The sequence below is a fragment of the Trachypithecus francoisi genome, unplaced genomic scaffold (genome assembly GCF_009764315.1).
Source record: "Trachypithecus francoisi isolate TF-2019V2 unplaced genomic scaffold, Tfra_2.0 Lachesis_group8, whole genome shotgun sequence".
In the NCBI taxonomy this organism is placed as follows: Eukaryota; Metazoa; Chordata; class Mammalia; order Primates; family Cercopithecidae; genus Trachypithecus; species Trachypithecus francoisi.
The window spans coordinates 69,636,989-69,656,877 of NW_022681473.1; the positions used below are offsets into that span (position 1 = coordinate 69,636,989).

Here is a 19,889-nt window from a genome sequence, read left to right on the forward strand (position 1 = left end):
CTTCTCTGCCGAGGCGAGCTGATTTCCTCGTCCACGGTGCTTTCTGTTGTGGTCCATATATGCAGTTGACTGACACAAATATGCTCAAAGGATCTTTCTTCCTTGACAGATGTCTGTGCCAGTCAGACTCATAATAGACAGAAGAAGGGCAGAGAATATTCCACTGGTGGTCCTCTTCTCATTCAGCTGATAGCTGATTTCCTGTGAGCCTACCGTGTGTGTGCTTGTCTGGCCCTGTGTGTGGGGCGGATACTAACCCTTCTCTTTAGGGCTTATGGCTGTTGGCCCTGCCTTCCTTTCACATGTGCGCTGCAGAGTGAGATTCTTGCAGCAGGACCTTACCTCCAGGGAGGAACTTAACAAGGCATTAAGTCGAAGTGGCCCTCATTGGGCCAGGTGACAAGGCTTTGGTGAGGCAGAGGTGTGTAATGATCTCTGGATTTGGGTTCACCATTTTAGAAGCTGGACCTCAGGCAGGTTCTTTAAATTCCCTAAGCCTCCATCTTTTCATTTACCAAAGGGGGATAACAATAAACACCTTATAGAATTGTTATGCTTGGCAAATAGTAGGAACTCAGCAAAAGTGAGTTTTCTTTTCCCCTACCCACTGTGGAGGAAGGCTTTCCAGCTCTAGGGCCTGTCCTGCTCACATGGACCCTGGCCCAGAAGACAGGCAGATTCCATTCCCTAAAAGGGTTGGGAGGGAGCTTGGTGCAATTCCTCTTGAAAGGGAGTGTGAGGCTCCCTTATCTCTAAAGCACAGCTCTTCCATGACTCCTGAGCCCACCCTATGACAGTGCCCTGGTTCTAAAGTGATCTAGGTTAGGGAGGCATAGAGAAAAATCCAACATATCATGTCCTTCCCTGAGCTATAAGGATGGCTGTGCTCCATCACTCAGGGTCAGGATGGGGAAAGAGGCTGACTCAGCTGCTTCTGCAGCACCTGAGGAGCAAAGAGGTCAGTTATCTCGATATTGGTCAGTTGAAGGGAACTGCCCTTGGCTCGAGGGATCCTCCTGCCTCAACCTCCTGAGTAGCTAGGACTACAGGCAGGTGCCACCACACCCAGCTAATTTTTAAAATTATTTTTGGCAGAGATGGGGGTCTTGTCAGGTTGCACAAGCTGATCTCAAACCCCTTGCCTCAAGTGACCCTTCTGCTTTGGTCTTCCAAAGTGCTAGGATTACAGGTATGAGCAATGGCACCCAGCCCCTTGTTTTTATAAAAAAAGGTTCATGTGACTCATTCTAATCAGTTTAGTTCTAGGAAACAGAAAGAAGATTCAGTGGCTTCCAAGGAGTCTAATGTTTGGCTGCTAGCAGCCGTCTACGTCACAGATGTACTCTGGATGCTGGGGACATCTCCCTGTCCTAGGTGGCTTGTCTTCACTACAGTGCACTGGGGAAGCAGCAGCTGCTTGAGCTGGGAGGTGAAAAGTCCCAGAGTCTGATAGGTGAGGCTCTGTCCCATCCCTGGGCTCAGTAGGTAATGTGGCGGGGTCCAAAGGATGGCAAAGGGATGTTATTACGAACTATGAAGAAAGCATCACCTTACATACCTCAACTCTAGGATGTTGGTGACATTTCCAGAGGGGAAGATCCTTCTAATGTAGTTGAAATCACCCACATAGAGGCTCCCATCGGAGCCACAGGTGAGGGCCACTGGGGCCAGGAGCTTGTTGCCGTCAGCAAGGCCATTGCAGCTGGGGCAGGAGATGCTTCTCCGGCGTCCATTGCCCATGATGCTCCCGATTACAGGCGGCTGCTGAGACACAAACTGGTTCTCCCCATTCCCTTTGTGCAGGATGCCTGGGACAAGGAAAAACAGAATTGCCTATGGAGCAGGAAATGGGTATCTTTTCCCGTGGTTGGCCACAGAGTCACCTTGATTTTGCAAGGCATGCAAGATCTCCATCGACCATTTCCAGGCTCATAGCCCAAGGATTTACCTCACCCCCCAATGGAACCCAGAGTGTCCTAAACAAGTCATACGGATTTAATTCACTCCAAAGCTCTGTAAGATAGGTACTATTATTATCCCTATTGTAACAGGGGACTGTCCAGGTAGCTTAACCGACCTTACCCTAGGTCACACAGATGGTAAGTGGAAGAGCTCCAGAGTCTGGGCCCTTAGACATTCACCTATACTGCCTCTCAGGTAGGTTGTCCATATCTCATGTACCCAGTCCATAGCTCTATGATAGCATGAATTATTTATCGCACTTACCTGTTTTTCTCTTTCACTCGAGACCATTTCAAGTGTGGAGACTATGTCTTTTTCCTTTCTGTATCCCCAGTGCTTAGCACAGAGCTTGACGGAGTACATGCCAATGAATGTTTATAGAAACGAATGAGTGAAACTCACAGTCTCTTCTCACCAAAGGAGAGTCAAGAAGCGACAGGTTTTTACCTGGCTTTGTTATTAATGGGCTGATCCCAGCTCCTATATAGGTCTCTTTACTGCTTTAACTGCCCATGGGCCTGTTTCCCCACCAACAAAATCAGGGGATTAACCTCAATGACTCAAAAGTTTCTTCCTACATCCATCCTGTTTCTTTTTAGTCTGGATCCTCCTTTTCCTCCTGCACAGTTCACAGCCTCCAAACTGGATCCTCTGCCCGCTGCCTCACCTCTTCCATACTGAAGCCCGAGTGAGCTGTGCTCTTACAGATAATCAGGATTGTCTCCCAAACTGTTACCTGTTAGCTTTGTCAAAGCTGTCCTTTGTTCGATGGGTATCTTTACTTTTTATGTACTCTAATCAATCATTTTTCTACCTTTAAGTTTGTGCTTTGTTAGGTTTTAGGCAATCCTTTCCTGAGATTTTTACAAGTACTCTACTAATTTCTCTCTCCCCTTCCCTCCCCTCCCCTCTCCTTCCTCTCTTTCTCTCTTTCTCTTTCTCTTCTTTTTCCTTTTCTTTCTTTTTTTTTCTTTTAAATTGAGCCAGGGTCTCACTCTGTTGCCCAGGCTAGAGTGTAGTGGTATGTTCTCAGCTCACTGTGGCCTTGAACTCCTGGGCTCAAGTGATCCTCCCACCTCAGCCTCCTGAGTAGCTGGGACCACAAGCATGTGCCGCCACACCCAGCTAATTTAAAAAAAAAAATTATTTTAGTAGATATGGGGTCTCACTATGTTGCCCAGGTTAGTCTCAAACTCCTGGCCTCAAGTGATCCTCTCGCCTTGGCTTCCCAAAGTACTGGGATTATAGGCATGAACCACGGTGCCTGGCCTTGTAAATATTTTCTTCCATCAAATTTAAAGTGTTATCTTTCACACTGAGATGTTTAAGAAAACATCTGAATTTATTTTGTATACAGTGTGAAGTGAGGACTTCATTTTTCTCTACATATTGAGCCAATTTTCCCAATACTAAGTTCTAAAACACCTATCTATTCTCCACTGATATATGATGCTATCTCTGTCATGTTCCAAGTTCTTATATATACATGGTATGTGGCAAAAACTTCTCCTTGCCCACTGATATCCACCCTATCCATCCTTTCCTTCTTTTGCAGTTACAGAATCCCTGCTATTTAGCTGGGCACATGACTGCCTGGAACAGACCATGATCCCTGGCTCCAGGGCAGCTACATCCACGACTAGGTTCTTGCAATGGCATGTAAGTAGAAGTGATATGAGCAGCTGCTGGGAAGTGAATTTACAATGCAAGGGACTTGCTCTTCATCCTTGACCTCCTTCCTGCTGACTGGAAAGTGGATGTGAAGGCTGGACCTGAAGTGGTCCCCTTGGATCATGACTTTGGAGATGAAAGCCCGAGTGGAGCATAGAGATAGAGGAGCCTGGGTCTCAGATCCTGCAGCCCTGGATTATCTACCCCCAGACTTGCAGAGTGGGAAGTGAGGTGAGTGAGAAGGAAACTTTTTTTTCCAATTCTGTTATTTTGGCTTTTCTGAAACTTGGGGCCAAAGCCTAGTTTAATTACTCTTCCTAGGTCAGTTTCTGAATGCGTTCTATTCCATGGAATCAATTTATCTGTTCCTGTGCCAGCACCACACAGTTTCAGATAATATGGTTTTTCTAGGATAGCTTAATATTTGGTGAGTCCCTCTTCTTTGTTCTTAAAGGCTGCATTAGCTATTTACAAGTCTGTATTCTATCATAAATTTTAGAATTAGTTTGTCAATTCCCCCCCAAAACAAGCTGTGGCTTTGATGGGCATTCACTGCCTTTTTAGATCAGGCAGGTGATATCTGACATCATTACCATATTTAGCTGTCCCATTCCGGCTCATGGTCAGAGTGAGTTATCTAAAATACAGATCTGATGGTGCCACTTGCATGCTTTAGTCCCTGCAGACGCTTGACACTTGCCTTGCATGAAGTTGAAAGTCCTAATCTTCTTACCCTGGGCTCCAGCTGCTCACACCCAAGCTCTGTCTTTTGCTGTTCCCTTCATGTCATCCTCTGCTTAAATCACAATGAACCTTCTCTCCAGTAACTCTTCTTTTAGGCTTCAGCGCTTTGGTACATACTATGCCCTCTGCCTACAGTGTTTTCCCTACTTGATACACAGGGATAATCCTACAGACCATCTGAGACTCAGTTCAGGAGTTCTTGCCAAAGGGACACATTGATGAACCAAGACGCTGGATGAGGTGCTCTTCTTCTAGCCTTCATAGTGCCCTGTGATGTGGCACAACATTGAAACTGCCTGGTGAGTATTTGTGTCTCACAGGCATAAAGTCTTGAGGCCATTCATTTCTACATCCCCAGTGCCTAGCACAGTGACAGGCTCAAAGGAAGTACCCAAGCAACATCTGTTGATTGAGCTCCCTGATCACATAGGAGCCTATGGGATTCAAAGTGCGAATTTTTTGTTTGGCAGGGCACAAGGGATATGAGACAAGGTTCCACCCCAACCTGGTTCGAGTAATTCTATTAATCCACTTACCACTTTGAATGTTGAGGGCATGATGTTTGTCTAGGCTCCATCCTCCAAGCTTGGATGCATCAATTTCATAGCCCTGCAGCACTGCTGTTCTTTTTTCCCACAGGATTAGATCTGGGCAGGATTCATATTCATAACCCACAGAAACTATAAGTGACAGAAGAGGCAAAATACACAAGTGAGCTAAGCCACTCTTTGGCCTTCAGACCTGTAGGCAAGGCCCCTGGCTTATCTTTTGTAGAAGAGGAAAAAAGGATCATATTTCTTTTTTTTTTTTGAGACGGAGTCTCGCTCTGTCGCCCAGGCTGGAGTGCAGTGGCCGGATCTCAGCTCACTGCAAGCTCCGCCTCCCGGGTTCACGCCATTCTCCTGCCTCAGCCTCCGAGTAGCTGGGACTACAGGCGCCTGCCACCTCGCCCGGCTAGTTTTTTGTATTTTTTAGTAGAGACGGGGTTTCACAGTGTTAGCCAGGATGGTCTCGATCTCCTGACCTCGTGATCCGCCCGCCTCGGCCTCCCAAAGTGCTGGGATTACAGGCTTGAGCCACCGCGCCCGGCCAAAGGATCATATTTCTAAGTGGCAACCAGAACTATGTGAAATACTAACACAAGATTGCTGAGCCTTAACAATTTTTTCTTTTTTTTTTTTGGAAGAGCAATTTTACATTTGAGGAAAAGTTAAAATAAATGTACCAATTACTTTAAAAGGATCTAAGTGAATCCCTTCCAAGGAAATAATCATTAGTATGTGATAGGGTTTGTTTCTGTGTTCCCAACCCAAATCTCATGTTTAATTGTAACCCCCAGTGTTGGAGGTGGGGCCTGGTGGGAGGTGATGGGATCATGGGGTGGATGCTCATGAAAGGCTCGGCACCATCCTCTTGGTGCTGTTCTCATGATGGTGAGTGAGCTCTCTTGAGATCTGGATGTTTAAAAGTGTGTAGCACCTCCTCCCACCAACCCAGGTCCTGCTCCTCATGTAAGACGGCTGCTCCCACTTTGCGTATTGCCATGAGTCAAAGCTCCCTGAGGCCTCCCTGGAAGCAGATGCTGCCAGGCTTCCTGTACAGCCTGCAGAACCATGAGCCAATTAAACCTCTTTTCTTATACATTACCCAGTCTCAGGTATTTATAACAATATGAGAATGGACTAATATAGTATGGAAAATACTTTGTGCATAAAAGTCTTCACCACAACATTATTTATAATATTGGAAAATTAGATGTAATCTAAAGGTTCAAGAGGGGTGAGTGGGTGAGTAAACCCAAGTGTATCCACTGTAGGAATACTATGAAGCCACCTGAGGTCACAGTGAAGAAGACTATATGGTGACCTGGGAAATGCTTATGGAGCAATGCTCAGTTGAAAAGACTGTTTATATATGGTATTTCTGAGTTAAAAGAAATTACGGGCTGGGTGTGGTGGCTCACGCCTGTAATCCCAGCACTTTGGGAGGCTGAGGCGGGTGGATCACGAGGTCAGGAGATTGAGACCATCCTGGCTAACACGGTGAAACTTCGTCTCTACTAAAAATACAAAAATTGGCCGGGCACGGTGGCTCAAGCCTGTAATCCCAGCACTTTGGGAGGCCGAGACGGGCGGATCACGAGGTCAGGAGATCGAGACCATCCTGGCTAATACGGTGAAACCCTGTCTCTACTTAAAAATACAAAAAACTAGCCGGGCGACGAGGCGGGCGCCTGTAGTCCCAGCTACTCGGGAGGCTGAGGCAGGAATGGCGTAAACCCGGGAGGCGGAGCTTGCAGTGAGCTGAGATCCGGCCACTGCACTCCAGCCTGGGTGGCAGAGCAAGACTCCGTCTCAAAAAATAAAAAAAATAAAAATAAAAATACAAAAATTAGCTGGGCGTGGTGGCGGGCGCCTGTAGTCCCAGCTATTTGGGAGGCTGAGGCAGGAGAATCACTTGAACCCAGGAGGTGGAGGCTGCAGTGAGCCGAGACCGCACCATTGCACTCCAGCCTGGACGACAGAGCGAGACTCTGTCTCAAAAAAAAAAAAAAAAAAAAAAAAAGAAAAAGAAATTGCACATGAAATTGTATTTGTTTACAGGATCACATATGACTTTTTTCTATTTTTGTCCATTTTTCAAATTTTTATTAATGACTATGGTGTTTTTTAAATTAGGAAAAATATTTAAAATCATTTATAATGAATATATAGAAAAGGAACTTAGTTGGATTACTTTTAAAAAGCTGGAAGTTGCTTTGAGGTTTCAAAGCTTGGAAATCCCCTGGATTTACTTTTGTTTCATAAATCCAGGACCCCTTAGAAGGTCACTGGGATGAAGGCTAAACATGACAGCCTCCCTGACCTTGGTGCATAAAAAGTCCTGTAACTGGACTATGGAAAGGAACCAGCAGAGACAGGAATGTTATTTCTTCCAAGCGTCTTTCTGGGCAGGCACTATTTTCTGGTGGACAATATCCTACTACATGCTCAAGACAGGAATTAACAATTGAGCAACTCCTTAAAGTTTCTTGTAGATGCCATAAAAGACTGCCGACCATTTATGGCAACAGGGGAATGAGCTGGAAGACGTCCCTGTGACCCCTTCCCCCCATGGCCTTGAGTTCCTTAAGCAGCCACTGTGCCTCTTACTGGTCACTTGTGATCTTAGGAAAGTGACTCCAACCCAGTCACTTCCCTTTTTCACTGACTGGTGGGCACTAGAAGTGATCCTTTTATCTCAAGAGGTTATAAGGCCTCATTTAAAAAAAGATGACAGAAGTGGCTTGATCTACAGAAGGGATCATGAACAGTGAGAAACGGCACCTTTGCTCCCACTGTGCCCTTGTTGGGTAGGATGGGATGCAAACCCATAGGAAAGATCTGGAATAAATCCAACTCTATTCCTTCCTAGCTGTGCATCACTGGGAAGTCATCTCACTTCTCTGGGCCTCAACTTCTTCATGCAGAATTTGGGGGTGAGAATTTTTGATTCACAGAGTATAAGGATTAACTGAGATGCTAATGTACAGGGGCACACATTGCCCACAGCAGGTGCTCAAGCAACATTCTTTCATTTCCTTCCCACCTCCCTCCTCCTCTTTTCCCCCCTCTCTCCTTCCCTCCCTCCCTCCCTTCCTTGCTTCTCCTCCTTCCCTCCTTCCTCCCTCTTTCCTCCCTCCTTCCCTGCCTCTCTTCCTCCTTCTCTCCTTCCCTCCCCCTCTTCTTCTTCCTCTTTCCCTCCCTTCCTTTCTAAATAACATTACTTCTCTGCTTCCTCATTCTGCCTTTGCTGAATCTCTGCCTTTTCTGGACCTAAGGGAATGAAATTGGAATGGGGTTCGAGACGAGAAGGGATTTGCTGGTCGATTACTCTTAAGTGCTTGGTGGATCAGCTCTGCAGGGTTAGACCTGTTAAGAGTCCAGCTTTGAGCCCTTCCTGGGACCTCCTCTAATCTGGAAGCAGAAATGCATACAGTCAGCCCCTGGAAGCCCAAGCGCCAGTGAGGCTGGGACTCCAGGTGACGTTACAGCCAACTTCTGTTTCATCTTACAAAGAGACAGCAATAACAACAACGAAGAGATGACCTCTCTGACTGGGTAAAGAGGCCAAAAAGCATTTCTGATGGAGGAAGAATCTTAGTTACTGCACCTCAAAAAAAAAAAAAAATGAAAGAAACCATTTTTAGCTTTCCTATTTTAATGGGTAAGTTCCCACAGCATGGCTGTGGGGTGGCCAGGCAATGTCCACCTGGTTCTGCCTTTGTGGCACATGCCCTCTTTTAGCCCCTCACAAGCCAGTACGGCACTTTCCAGGGCCCTTTGGTTCTGTAGCCTTATAGTAATGGTCGAATTTTCCACACTCATGTCTTTCAGTACATTCCTTTAGGTCCTGGCCAGTCACGAACAGGTCTTAAAGGTCAATTAAGCCTTAGGTACTTTTGATCTGAGAAGAGGAAGGAAGGAATAAGGAACCAAGGAGGTAGAAAGAGTGCGCCCTGCAAGTGCTATTCTCTGAGTCCTGCAGCCGGGAGGCTTACCAAAGGCTTCTGAGAGCCCAAACACCTTCTGGTTGTAGACATCTGTCTTGTCCCAAATGAAATAATAGGACAGGTCTGGGGCTGCAGCAAACCACTTCCTGAAGAGGCGGCCCTCCACTGCTACCATGAGGTGCACCTTCATGAGGTTGAAGGGGATGGTCGGGTGGGTGAGGCTGATCCTCAGGACAGATTTGTAGCCAGGGGTCCGGCTGCTCAGGTAGCTCAGCCTCATCTTGCAGCCAGCGATAGAGATTTCCTCCTGCAAAGCCTAGAAAGCAGAGGCAGATCACAGCAAGGGACGGTCGTCAACTCAGCCGGTGGAGGGAAGATGGCGCGGCCCCATGGACTCTGGGTGTTCAGGAGGTAGAGGGAAAGGCAGGAGAGAGCAGGGGGAAAAAAGAGGAGACAGTGGAAAGAAGAGGGGAAGCAGAGGGTGAAGAGAAGCAGGAGGAGGAGGAGGAAGGGAAAAACATAAATGAGATGGAAGAAAGATTGGGGAGGGGTAAAACATGTCAGAGGACCTGGTTTCTGGGGCCAGTTTTCACGTGGTGACCTTGCAAAAGTCACCTCACCTCGCCAAGCCTCAGCCTCCTGCTCTGTACAACAGGGATGACAGCACTCATTTCATTGCAGTTTTGAGAGGAACACATAGGATATGCATATAAAATACTTAGATCACATTGCTACTGGTTCATGAGCTGTGTTATCCTAGAAAGCTCATGGAAACTTTGAATCTCAGTCTCCTCCCTGGCTTTGTGTGAGGATGGAGAAAGGTCACATAGGTAAAGTGCCTAGCACAGGAACATTGTCAGGGGGCATGCAGTGCTGCTGCTGCTGCTGCTGGTGCTGGCAGCAGGGATGTCATGAAGAGAGACTGCTGCGGCCAGCTGCCTGAGCAGGAAGGATGGTTTCTTTCTCAAAACTTTCTTCAAATGAGATCTGTTCCAAATGACTTTCGTTTTCAGGAAATTAAACAGAGACTACGAGATATTGACCAAACAAATAATTATGCAGAGTTGAGACCACAGCCTGGCAGGACCTGTGGTTCACAGCCCTAGCTCATCCACAGAGAGAGGTTGGACTGCCTGCATAGAGCTTCTGGCCACTCTGGGCCCCAGCTCCAGTGCCAGATGAACAGAGTGGGGAAGGCTGTGACCTGGGGAACGCTCAGGTCACTTAGCTACTGGGTGCAATGAGCCCAGTTCTAAGTTGGAAAGTTTAAATGAATGCCAGCATGCCCAGGCAGACAGCAAAAGCAGACAAGTTTATCAGCTTGATGCTCTGGGCTCTGTTTCAAGATAGGAACATTAAATCGATTGAGGCTAATATATCTATTCAAGGGACAATGGCTACTCTACCCTATGCTTACAGTGGATGTGGGCCTTTTTCATCCTGTCCATTTCATAGACAAGTGTGAACGCTTACCCTCACCTCATTCTCCTGAACACAGGACATTTTAGGGATTGGGTTTAAACCAAGGCAATATTCCTAAACTATAGCTTACAAGTTCAAGGCAAAGCAGGACTCATACCCTGGTGAGCCCCTGGCATGACTGAAGTGCCATCCTGATGCTCTGAAAAATATTTACCTTCTTTAACATACCCTTTAAAATTCATATCTACCAGCACTTGCAAAGGCTAACCTATGAGAGGACTGGGAAAATCCAAGAGTTTGTTTATGTGTATTTCATGAATCTGATAATAAGCAAGGTTTTTGCCCTAACTGAATGTGCAGGCACCCAGCTCAGGGAGCACTGTAAAGAGGGTGCAACCTTTAACCCCATTTGTTCCAGAGTCCCTGCTCCTGGGAAAAATGTTTAGCTGAAGCTGAGCCAGGGTTGAGTAACGAATTACTTCCCTCCAGCAAGCTCTGTCTCCACTGACAACCATTTCATAAGAAAGGTCAGCCTGGTAGTTGAGACGGGAGACTGGCGCTGAATCTCTGAAAAGGAGGTTTCAACCTGTGAGTGCAATGAGAATTTCAGAATGATTGTATGTCCTTCTTGTTGGCTGGCATCAGAAGCCACTCAACAGGGTACGCACGGAAAGGTGTTTGCTCAGCCAGGCATGAAACATACACGCAAAAATGTATAAACTCCCTGCTCCACCAGCGCCCACAATCTATTAATAGGCACATCGCCTGAGTTCTCCTTAGGCAGGTGAGACAGCCAGGACTTCTCCTGGGCTTCTGCACTGACATCTCTCCTCTTCCTCAGGCCTTCGCTGCTGCCTTCGCTGGGCTGGGGACAGTGAAGGAAATTCAACTAGCGGAGCTTTGTTAGGCGAAAATATCTATCTTGATTTCCATCAGATTAAAATGCATCTTTCCCAATTACCTTCTTTTAATGATAGTTAAGTAAAGCAGTTGTATATATAGATTTGAGCCAAGGCCTTAATTGGCATGAAGGCGGCGTGTGTTAAATAATCTTAATAATAATAGCTAAAATTTATTGAGTACTTATTAGGTGACAGACATTGTGCTAATCACCTCATATATATTTTTCTCATTTAATCTTTATTATAATGCTCACTGTTCAGGATCCTTTGGCTCCTTCCTCTTGATAGGACCATTTATTTTAAATATTTTTAACAGAAATAATGAGAGAGGGACATAGGATGCTGGGGAAAAGGAAAGTAGGCAGAAGTGAACTAACCAGGAGAGTGGAAAGACAGAGAGAATTTAGTATAAACCAGAGTGTGCTAGGCAGTTCCAGGTGCTCAAGTGTTTTCTGTCTGTAAGAGGGGTACCCCTCATGCCCTTACATCACGCCCGTTGTGGGGTTTGGTGGCTGGATTTTGCATAACAGGCTGATGGGACCTGACCCAAGCCCTACAGAAGTGTTTTCTCTATTTCCACTGTCTCTGAGATCCTCTTCCACCCCCAAAATGAAATAAAAGTGTGGTGGAATGCAGTTAGGAAAGCTGGGTACCTGAATTTCTGGCACAATGGGGCCTTTCTCTGCACAGGAGCTGGCAAAGGATGTCAGTGGGGATGGAGAGACGACAGGGTTGGGGCGGGCAAAATTGCTCAGGTCACAGCTGGGAATCTCATTCTCCTCATGTCTCATGATGATGGTTTCCATGACAAAGAAGCGATCCCATGGCAGCCAGAGGGTGTGCTCCTGTGTGATGAAAGGTGCCCGCTCGAACCGCAGGATGATGGAGATGCCGCCATTTGTCACCAAGTCAAAGCTGTTTGGGAGGGGAAGGTTGTGAAGGGGTGGGGAGCAGAAAGAGCAGGAACCAGGATAAGAAAGAGAGAGACCAAGAAAGGAGAGAAAATTACACCAAAGGGTCTGAGCATTTCTTGAGGGAGGCTCTAATGCCTAAAGATTTGACTGCAGCTCCAAACAATGGCAGTGATTTTAGAAAGCAGGGTTTTTCCCCCCATAAAATGATACACATAGAGAATTTGCTGAAATGAACCACTGCTGTGGAGAGTCATTTTCCAGGACGCACAAGTGGTGCTGCTGGTACTTAGGGCCTTTCAACTGCGTCAGAGCCGAAGCCCAGTGAAAAGTCAGGGAATAAAGCAGAACAAGCCTTGATCTGGGTGTTAGGGCCTGGTCCTGGCTCTGCCTTCAACTATTGTGTGATCTTGGATAAGTCACTTAGCCTCTTTGATCCTCATTTTTTTCATCTGTAAAATGCAAAGGCTCAAATGGATTATTCTTAAGTCTGTAAGATTCCATGACTCCACAGCAATTTTAGCTCTAATTGTGATAGATTACTCAACAAAGGCCTTTGCAATTACAAAATAGCGAAGCAGTTTAAAGATGGCTCAATTAGAATCACAGTATCTTACAAGTGAAAGGGGAACCAGAAGACTGAGTGCCAGCCTCCTAGTTGAGATGAGATCACTGTGACAGCGTCTGGAGAGCTGGCAGCCCAGCCTCTGTTCATCAGCCTCTGAGGATGCTGGGGAGGTCTGAGGAGAAACCTGCCTTCCTAGCCCTAGTTCTGTCATCAACGTCACACCAAATAGGTCTGCTCTATGATGGTCTTCAGGCCTTCCCTGATCCTAGATGACCCCCTGCTAAGCCCTTCTTTTTTCAGGCTTGTGGGGATTGTACAGGCAGAGTCTTCCTTGCCTCACCCAGGATATCTTGTGCCCAAACAGGACCTAGCCAGAAACATACTGGCAGTTCTGTTTGGTGCTGGCATCTTAACTCCAATCACCTGCAGACAAACCTAGCAAGGCACTTTCCCATCCAAGCCTTGGCATGCACTTTTACTTTAGAACATCAAAGAAAACTGAGTTCCTCCCTATCTGTATACACAATGTTTCTGACACTGTCCAGCCCCACCAGGAACCTGATTTGAGGGTTCTGCAGCCACATGTTTAGGAATCAGATGGACTCAGATTACAGACAATGGGAAAAGAGGGCCACATGTGAACCAAGGCACATCACTAATCCTGTAGGCTGGCTCTGCTAAAGTAAAAAGAGGGCATAGCGTGGCTGCTACTTAAAGCCCCATCATGCAAAAAGACATAAGACTAGGCCAGGCATGGTGGTTCACACCTGTGATCCCACCACTTTGGGAGGTTGAGGAGGGTGGATCACCTGAGGTCAGGTGTTCGAGACCAGCCTGGTCAACATGATAAAACCCCGTCTCTACTAAAAACAAAAAAACTGGCCAGGAATGATGGTGGGCGCCTGTAATCCCAGCTACTTGGGAAGCTGAGGCAGGAGAATGGCTTGAACCTGGGAGGCAGAGGTTGCAGTGATTTGAGATTGCACCACTGCACTCCAGCCTGGGTGACGGAGTAAAACCTGTCTCAAAAAAAAAAAAAAAAAAAAGATGTAAGACTAGAATTTTGTGTCCTTTCCCTTCTTAAAACAGAAAGTTTAAATCAAGTAATAGGTGAACCACTGGAGAGGAATTTAATGGACATCTGACCTAGTCCCCCTCCCATTTGATGCATCAGTTTCTTCTGTAGAACCACCATCAAAGGCCCATTCAGTTCCTACTTACACAATTCTAGAGATGAGGAGATTGCTATATCCACAGGAGGACTGCTTTGTTTTAGGTTAGTTCTGACTGTTAGAACTTTTTTTTTTTTTTTTAAACTGAGTGTGAGTCCCTCTCTTTCCAGCTTCTTATTCACTGGGCCTGATTTCTATCTGCTGGGGTGACTTCAAACTAGTCCGTTCCTTCTGTCACAACCTGGCTGTAGTAGGTATTTTCAAGGCCTGTCTTCATTGGCTTTTTTGGATGGAGAACTCCTAACTATCAAACTGGATAGCTCAAACTTCACCTCCTCCACACAGCCTTAGTCAGTCAGAATTCCGGCTTCCTCCTTGGGTTCCACTGCCCCGCATGCATGGCATTGCACTGTGATTGCTTGTTGAGCTCTCTGGCCCACAGACATCGAGTCCTCTGTCTTTTCAGAAACTAGCCCAGTGCTTGGTGGTTAAAAGCCGATGGAATAAATGCATGAGTGACAGCATCAACTGCTCCTGAACTGACATCTACTAAACACCCTACGTCCCTTCTCACTTTGGCTGTTACTGCAGTGAAATCTAAGGTTCACCTGTGCAGTTGGTGTGAGAGACTTCAGTGCAGGGTCTGATTTTGACCCTGATAAATCCACCATGGGGGAATGGGCCCATTCCTGCAGCTTGCTCTTCTCTCCTCCAGAGACTGCAAGGATTCTGCATGGAACCATCCTGTCCTAGTGCCAAGTTCTGCTCTTGGTAGATGGCATCCCCAGATTTGGGGCTCCAAGCTCCACAGCCTGACTCTTCCGCCCTTTGCAGGAGCTAGCACCCCTTTGCCTGTTCCACATTCACTTAGGTGAAGTTGGGCCTGACCATCATTCAGGGATAGAGAAACACCTGGGGTAGGGTTTATTTTGAATCAAGAATTCAGGTTTTGGCTCTCTAGGAGAGCACCCATGATTTTGGGGAAATACTCAAAGAACAATTTTTCTGTCACAGAACTGAATAGCATCTGTGCCTTGATAGAACATTTTTAACTGTCAAACAGAATTTCAGCCAGACTTATAAGCTCCCTTCATGAAAGGTTGTATAGAGGAGGGAGGAAAGACAAACATGGAAAGACATATTCCCAAGGCAGTGAGCAAGTAGAGGGCAGCTGGCCTTGCCAAGAGCAAGTAATGAGCTGGGGCTAGGCCTGCTCCTCTGGAGGGGAAACCCTGCTTTGGATATGAATGTGAATGTGACCCCAAAGGGAAGGCCTGGGTGTCATATGAAGCCCAAACAGTGCAGGGCCATTCTGAACACTACTACTTGCTCCATGGCTGAATTATATCACCTTTCCAAGCCTCAATTTTCTCATTTGTAAAAAAAAGCTGATGATCATAATCATTTGGCAGGGTTATTGATTATACTGATGGGATAATAGATGGGAAAAGCACAGGGCCTCACACATTCCCTTGTCTTGGCCCCTACCTCTCCCCTCCCCTCCTCTCCTTTCCTTTCTTCCTTTCCCCCTTTCTCTCTTTCCTTTCCCCTTTTCTTCCTTCCTCTCTTTTCTCTTTCTTTCTGTTTTTTGAGACAGGGTTTCACTCTGTCACCCAGGCTGGAGAGCAGGAGTACAGTGGGGCAATCATGGCTCACTGAAGCCTTGACCTCCCTGGGCTCAAGCGATCCTCCCACTTCAGCCTCCTGGGATGCTGGGACTACAGGTGCATGCCACCATACCCAACTAATTTTTGTATATCGTTTTGATAGAGACATGGTTTTGCCATGTTGCCTAGGCTGATCTTGAACGCCCAGGCTGGTCTTGAACTCCTGTGCTCAAGTGATCCTTCCACCGTGGCCTCCCAAAGTGCTGAGATTACAGATGTGAGCCACTGCGCCTGGCCCCCAATTTTCAATTCAATGAACCTAATCTGCATCTCTTGCCTGTTATTCTTTTAGTTTGTCTTCATGGCCTCTATTTTCCTTTTTTAAAAATGATCTCTGGCTAACTTCTCTGCTACTGTTTTCTGTTTGTAAGCTTCTGTAAAGGTGTGAAGTCCGGGATTTCAGCAAGTGTGTGTGTGTGTGTGTGTTTGTGCGTGCACACGCGCACGTGTGCGTGTGTGTAGGGATGGGGGACTGAATGAGGGCAAGTATCATGGTGTCTTCCTGGAAAGCGAAGAATACAGGGTCCCTGGACTTTCAGTCCACTTGCGCACACTGTTATTTCCAGACCATATCTCTTAGTCTTAACGGTTTTTCCTAAGGCATGAGAGGTAAGAAAGAAGGTGAGTTAAGGAAGGGTGGGAGGGCAGTGGTATCTGTTCACATATAACAGAGATTTTTGTATACTAAGAGAACAAGTGATAACAAGTGATAACTTTCCCATACATTAGGCTGAGTTGGGAAGAAAATTTAAGCCCCAAAATGCACTGGTAAGAATTGATCTGAAACTCAACCTCTATTGCAGCAATTCTGGCTACTGTGATGTAATTTAGGAGGCTGATGCAGGAAACATGGCTGATATTTAGCTCCATGCTCTCAGTGGGCAGTAGAAATTGCAGAGGAAGCACAAACAGGAGGAATCAGGAGGTGTCAGAGTGAGCTTTCCCCAAAGGCTACCGAACTTATGCCAGACTTGGTGTGTTTTTTGAATCTACTCTAACCAACTACAACAGGGCATAAGGACTGATGATTTGCCATCTCACAGGAGTGACTGGCAAGTTTCATGGCAAAAAAAAAAGGCAGTCCTGAAAGGCTCCTTTTGGATGAATGTTTCACAGCAGGTAATAATGTGGTCAGAATACCTGTTGCCTAGGAGGCTCACATCTGCCACTTTCATACAGCAGGCAGCATCCTTCATGCTGTAGCGAGTGTCTTTATGAGGGCCTTCCTGGGTTGGAAGGTGTACAGGGTAGGGAACAGTGGCCTGGCCTGGCCAGTTTATCCCTGAGGACTGGCCACTAACGTCTTCCAGCTGGGCCTCTTCCTTTTCACATAGAGTGAGAGGCAGGGAGGGGGCACCCCATGCCAAGCTTGCCAACTCCATCTAAGAGGCACACATGTCTACAAACAGATGAGCCTCTACTTCATTATCACCTCGGCCGGGACATGTTCACATCTGATATTGGATTAAAGAGGTGCTAAAATCAATCAAGCTGGAGCATAATTTCCAACACAGAGTGAAAATCAACCTTATGGGCCCACGCTTAGCCAGATGGACTGCCACCACCTGGTTTTATTAAAAATAGGGGACTTGTCATCACTGACAGCCTAAATATTCTACTTTCCTCCTTCTCTTTTCTTTTTCTCCAAAATATTCTCATTGCCTATCCTGTCACCATCACCTTCTCCTTCAATAATCTGTAATTTTAACAAAAAGCTAATATTCATTGTATACTCATTATGTGCCAGACACTGGAAATACAGCAATGAATCAAAGTGTGGTGGGGAACTAAGATTTACTAAACACATACTGTGTGCCAGGTGCTTCCTCATCCACCATATCATCTAACCCTCAAAACCAACCTGTGAAATAAACAGCATGAGGACCATTTAACAGATGAAGCCAAGACACAGAGAGGTAAGGAGAGTTATCCTAGGACACACAGCAGGTGGGAGAGCTAGGGCCATTAAGGAAGCTTTACTTCATTCTGCTGATGGTTCTTGGAGGAATTCAAAGGTCAGAATTCTGTCATCACCCAAATGGCTTGCACAGATCTAGGCAGCTGCAGGATGGAAACCGCATAACAGGAATGGCTGAGATTTCTCAAGCTGTCTGTTCTGTAGAAAGTGGTTCACATGACTGTTTTATATCATAAGTCATGGAACAGGATATGTATAAGGTACGCTCTCCTTACTCTGAGAACCAAATGAGAAGAAACTGCTAAATCTAGAGTCAAAGGGACATAGGCCAGAGTCAGGTACAAGGTCATACAATTAGTAAGTTGCAGAGCTGCACATTTGAATTCAGGCCCTCTGAGTCCAAGATCCATCCTCTTTCCACATTATCAGTTCAGCAGCAGCTATATGGCCAGACCACAAGAGCAGGACCCTCACTGTTTCTGACTCATAGAAGGTCTCCTACCTGCCATCTTGTCTGCTGATTGTATATCCAAAGATAGGGTTATTGACAAAACTGATGTTCACACCAACCAGGGGGGTTCCATCTGATGTCATCACTTGGCCACGAATAACACAAGCATGCCTGTGGGAAGAGAAGAGAGCACAAACATGATATACCTTTCATGATCAGAGCCCTGGCTGGCAGGGAACCCCGAGAGGCCAGAAGACAGAAAATCAGTACTGAGACACATCTTGTACCCAGTGGCTCATGGTACTCACTGAAGATACATAATAATCTTTAAAAAAAATGTCGCCTCAGTTTAGGGCATCAAAGTGTCCTTGAGAGAATTGCTATTGGGAGGTGATTCAATGTTCTCACTTGGAGGTTATTTTCTAAGGATACTATACTATGCTGTAAGGAGATAAAGCTGATCGCAGAGGGCAATATCACCTAGTTCTGTGTGTGTGTAGTTCAATGATCTGGGCTCAAATAAATCCTGGCTCTGTCACGTCCTAGCTCTCTGAACTTCAGTAGGCATGTGCCAGTTCTTTGAGTCTTTGTTTTTTCATGCTGGTATAGGGTAAGCTCCACAAATGGCAATGGCTATTACAGCTACTAACAGTCTCATTGGAAGTGAACATACAAACAAGTGAGCAGGATAGAAGGTACTTCCTTTCATCTGACATTCGAGATAGGAGGACAGATGTTAGCATGCTCTCGGAGTGAGTTTTGGAACCTGACACCTTTCCCAACATCCCTCCTCCCACTCTTACTCTATATTTTGCACAAGAAATTACCTGCTTTTCCCAAACTTGCCAGGCGAATGTTACTTAGTGCCTCTGTCTGTGCAATGTTCTTCCACCTGCCTAAAATGTCATTCCTGCACTCCTCTCCCAATATTCTCACCCTTAAAGACCCAACTATTAATGACACCTCTTCCTTGAAGCCTTTCTTGATGCCCCTAATCAGAACTAGTTCTTCTCTCCCACAAAACCTGATGCAGACACCTTGATACTTTACCAAAGCATACACGCTCCTCCCTTCCACTAGATCCTGAGCTCTTTGAGGGCAGCATGAAGATTTCTTTCTTTCTCCTCACAGTGCCTGAACTATGTCGAACAAATTCTAGGTTGCTATTGAAAACATGATGGTTGAACAAATAAATGGGACAATTAGAGATCATCTAGAATGGTGGCTTTTCAAATATTCAGAAACAGAAATGTTTGGGTAAATGACATTTTATAAGGACTCCAAAGTGGAAAAGGAATGAAAAGATCTACCCTGGATGAAGTTGGGGTGGAGGTCTCCACTCCCTTGGGCTGATTCTGAGGGCAACTCTGTGTAGTCTCCATGTCTGGAGAAGTCAGTTAGAAGATCCCTAAGTTAGTGGAACTTTCTCATTGTATGGAAGAGGAAACCGGTTTCCAGAGAGGTTATATTGTGTGCCCAAAGCTCCGCAGAGAGCAGGTAACAGAGGCAGGACTTGAACCTGGGCCTCACTACTCCAGGTCCAACTCTAACCAGTCACTTGCCACTGGCCACAGGTGGAATTGAAGGCACTGGCTGGTCCAACATCCTCAGGGATCCGCACACTGGGAAGAAAGCCCTCGCTGAAAGGCATCTGAGACAAAAACGCAGGCGCTATGCACCACATAACCTTCTCTATTCACCTCAGGTGAGAAGGCTTTTCCTTCTGGCCTAGGGAAGAGCTAGTGACGAGGCCCATGGGCATTCATTAAAAAAAGATCTCAACTTCAGTCCCTGCCATATGAGGTACCCCCACCTCTACCTTCGTAGAGTGATAAACTTTTCTCTGTTGGATGAGAAAAGCAATTAACACCAGGCTTGTAAAGCAGCTGGCCTCACTAGTGTCCTTTCTGAAGGCAAGAACAACTACCCACAATGCACTAGACTCTCCACCCCACCCCACCCTCCTCACCTCACTCCATACAATCTGGTTAATGCTAATTCAGTCAGTG

At 46.2% G+C, this 19,889-nt stretch overlaps 1 protein-coding gene across 1 annotated transcript in view; it reads right to left on the reverse strand.

Moving 5' to 3' along the window:
* TENM4 (teneurin transmembrane protein 4) overlaps window positions 1–19,889 on the reverse strand; it is a 655,906-nt gene that overhangs the window by 62,027 nt on the left and 573,990 nt on the right. The window contains exons 17-21 of the mRNA XM_033204860.1: window positions 17,932–18,051; window positions 11,847–12,108; window positions 8,918–9,185; window positions 4,914–5,057; window positions 1,559–1,808 (exon numbers count right to left, since the gene is read on the reverse strand). Coding sequence (XP_033060751.1) covers window positions 1,559–1,808; window positions 4,914–5,057; window positions 8,918–9,185; window positions 11,847–12,108; window positions 17,932–18,051 — 1,044 coding nt within the window. The remainder of the gene's footprint in view (window positions 1–1,558; window positions 1,809–4,913; window positions 5,058–8,917; window positions 9,186–11,846; window positions 12,109–17,931; window positions 18,052–19,889) is intronic.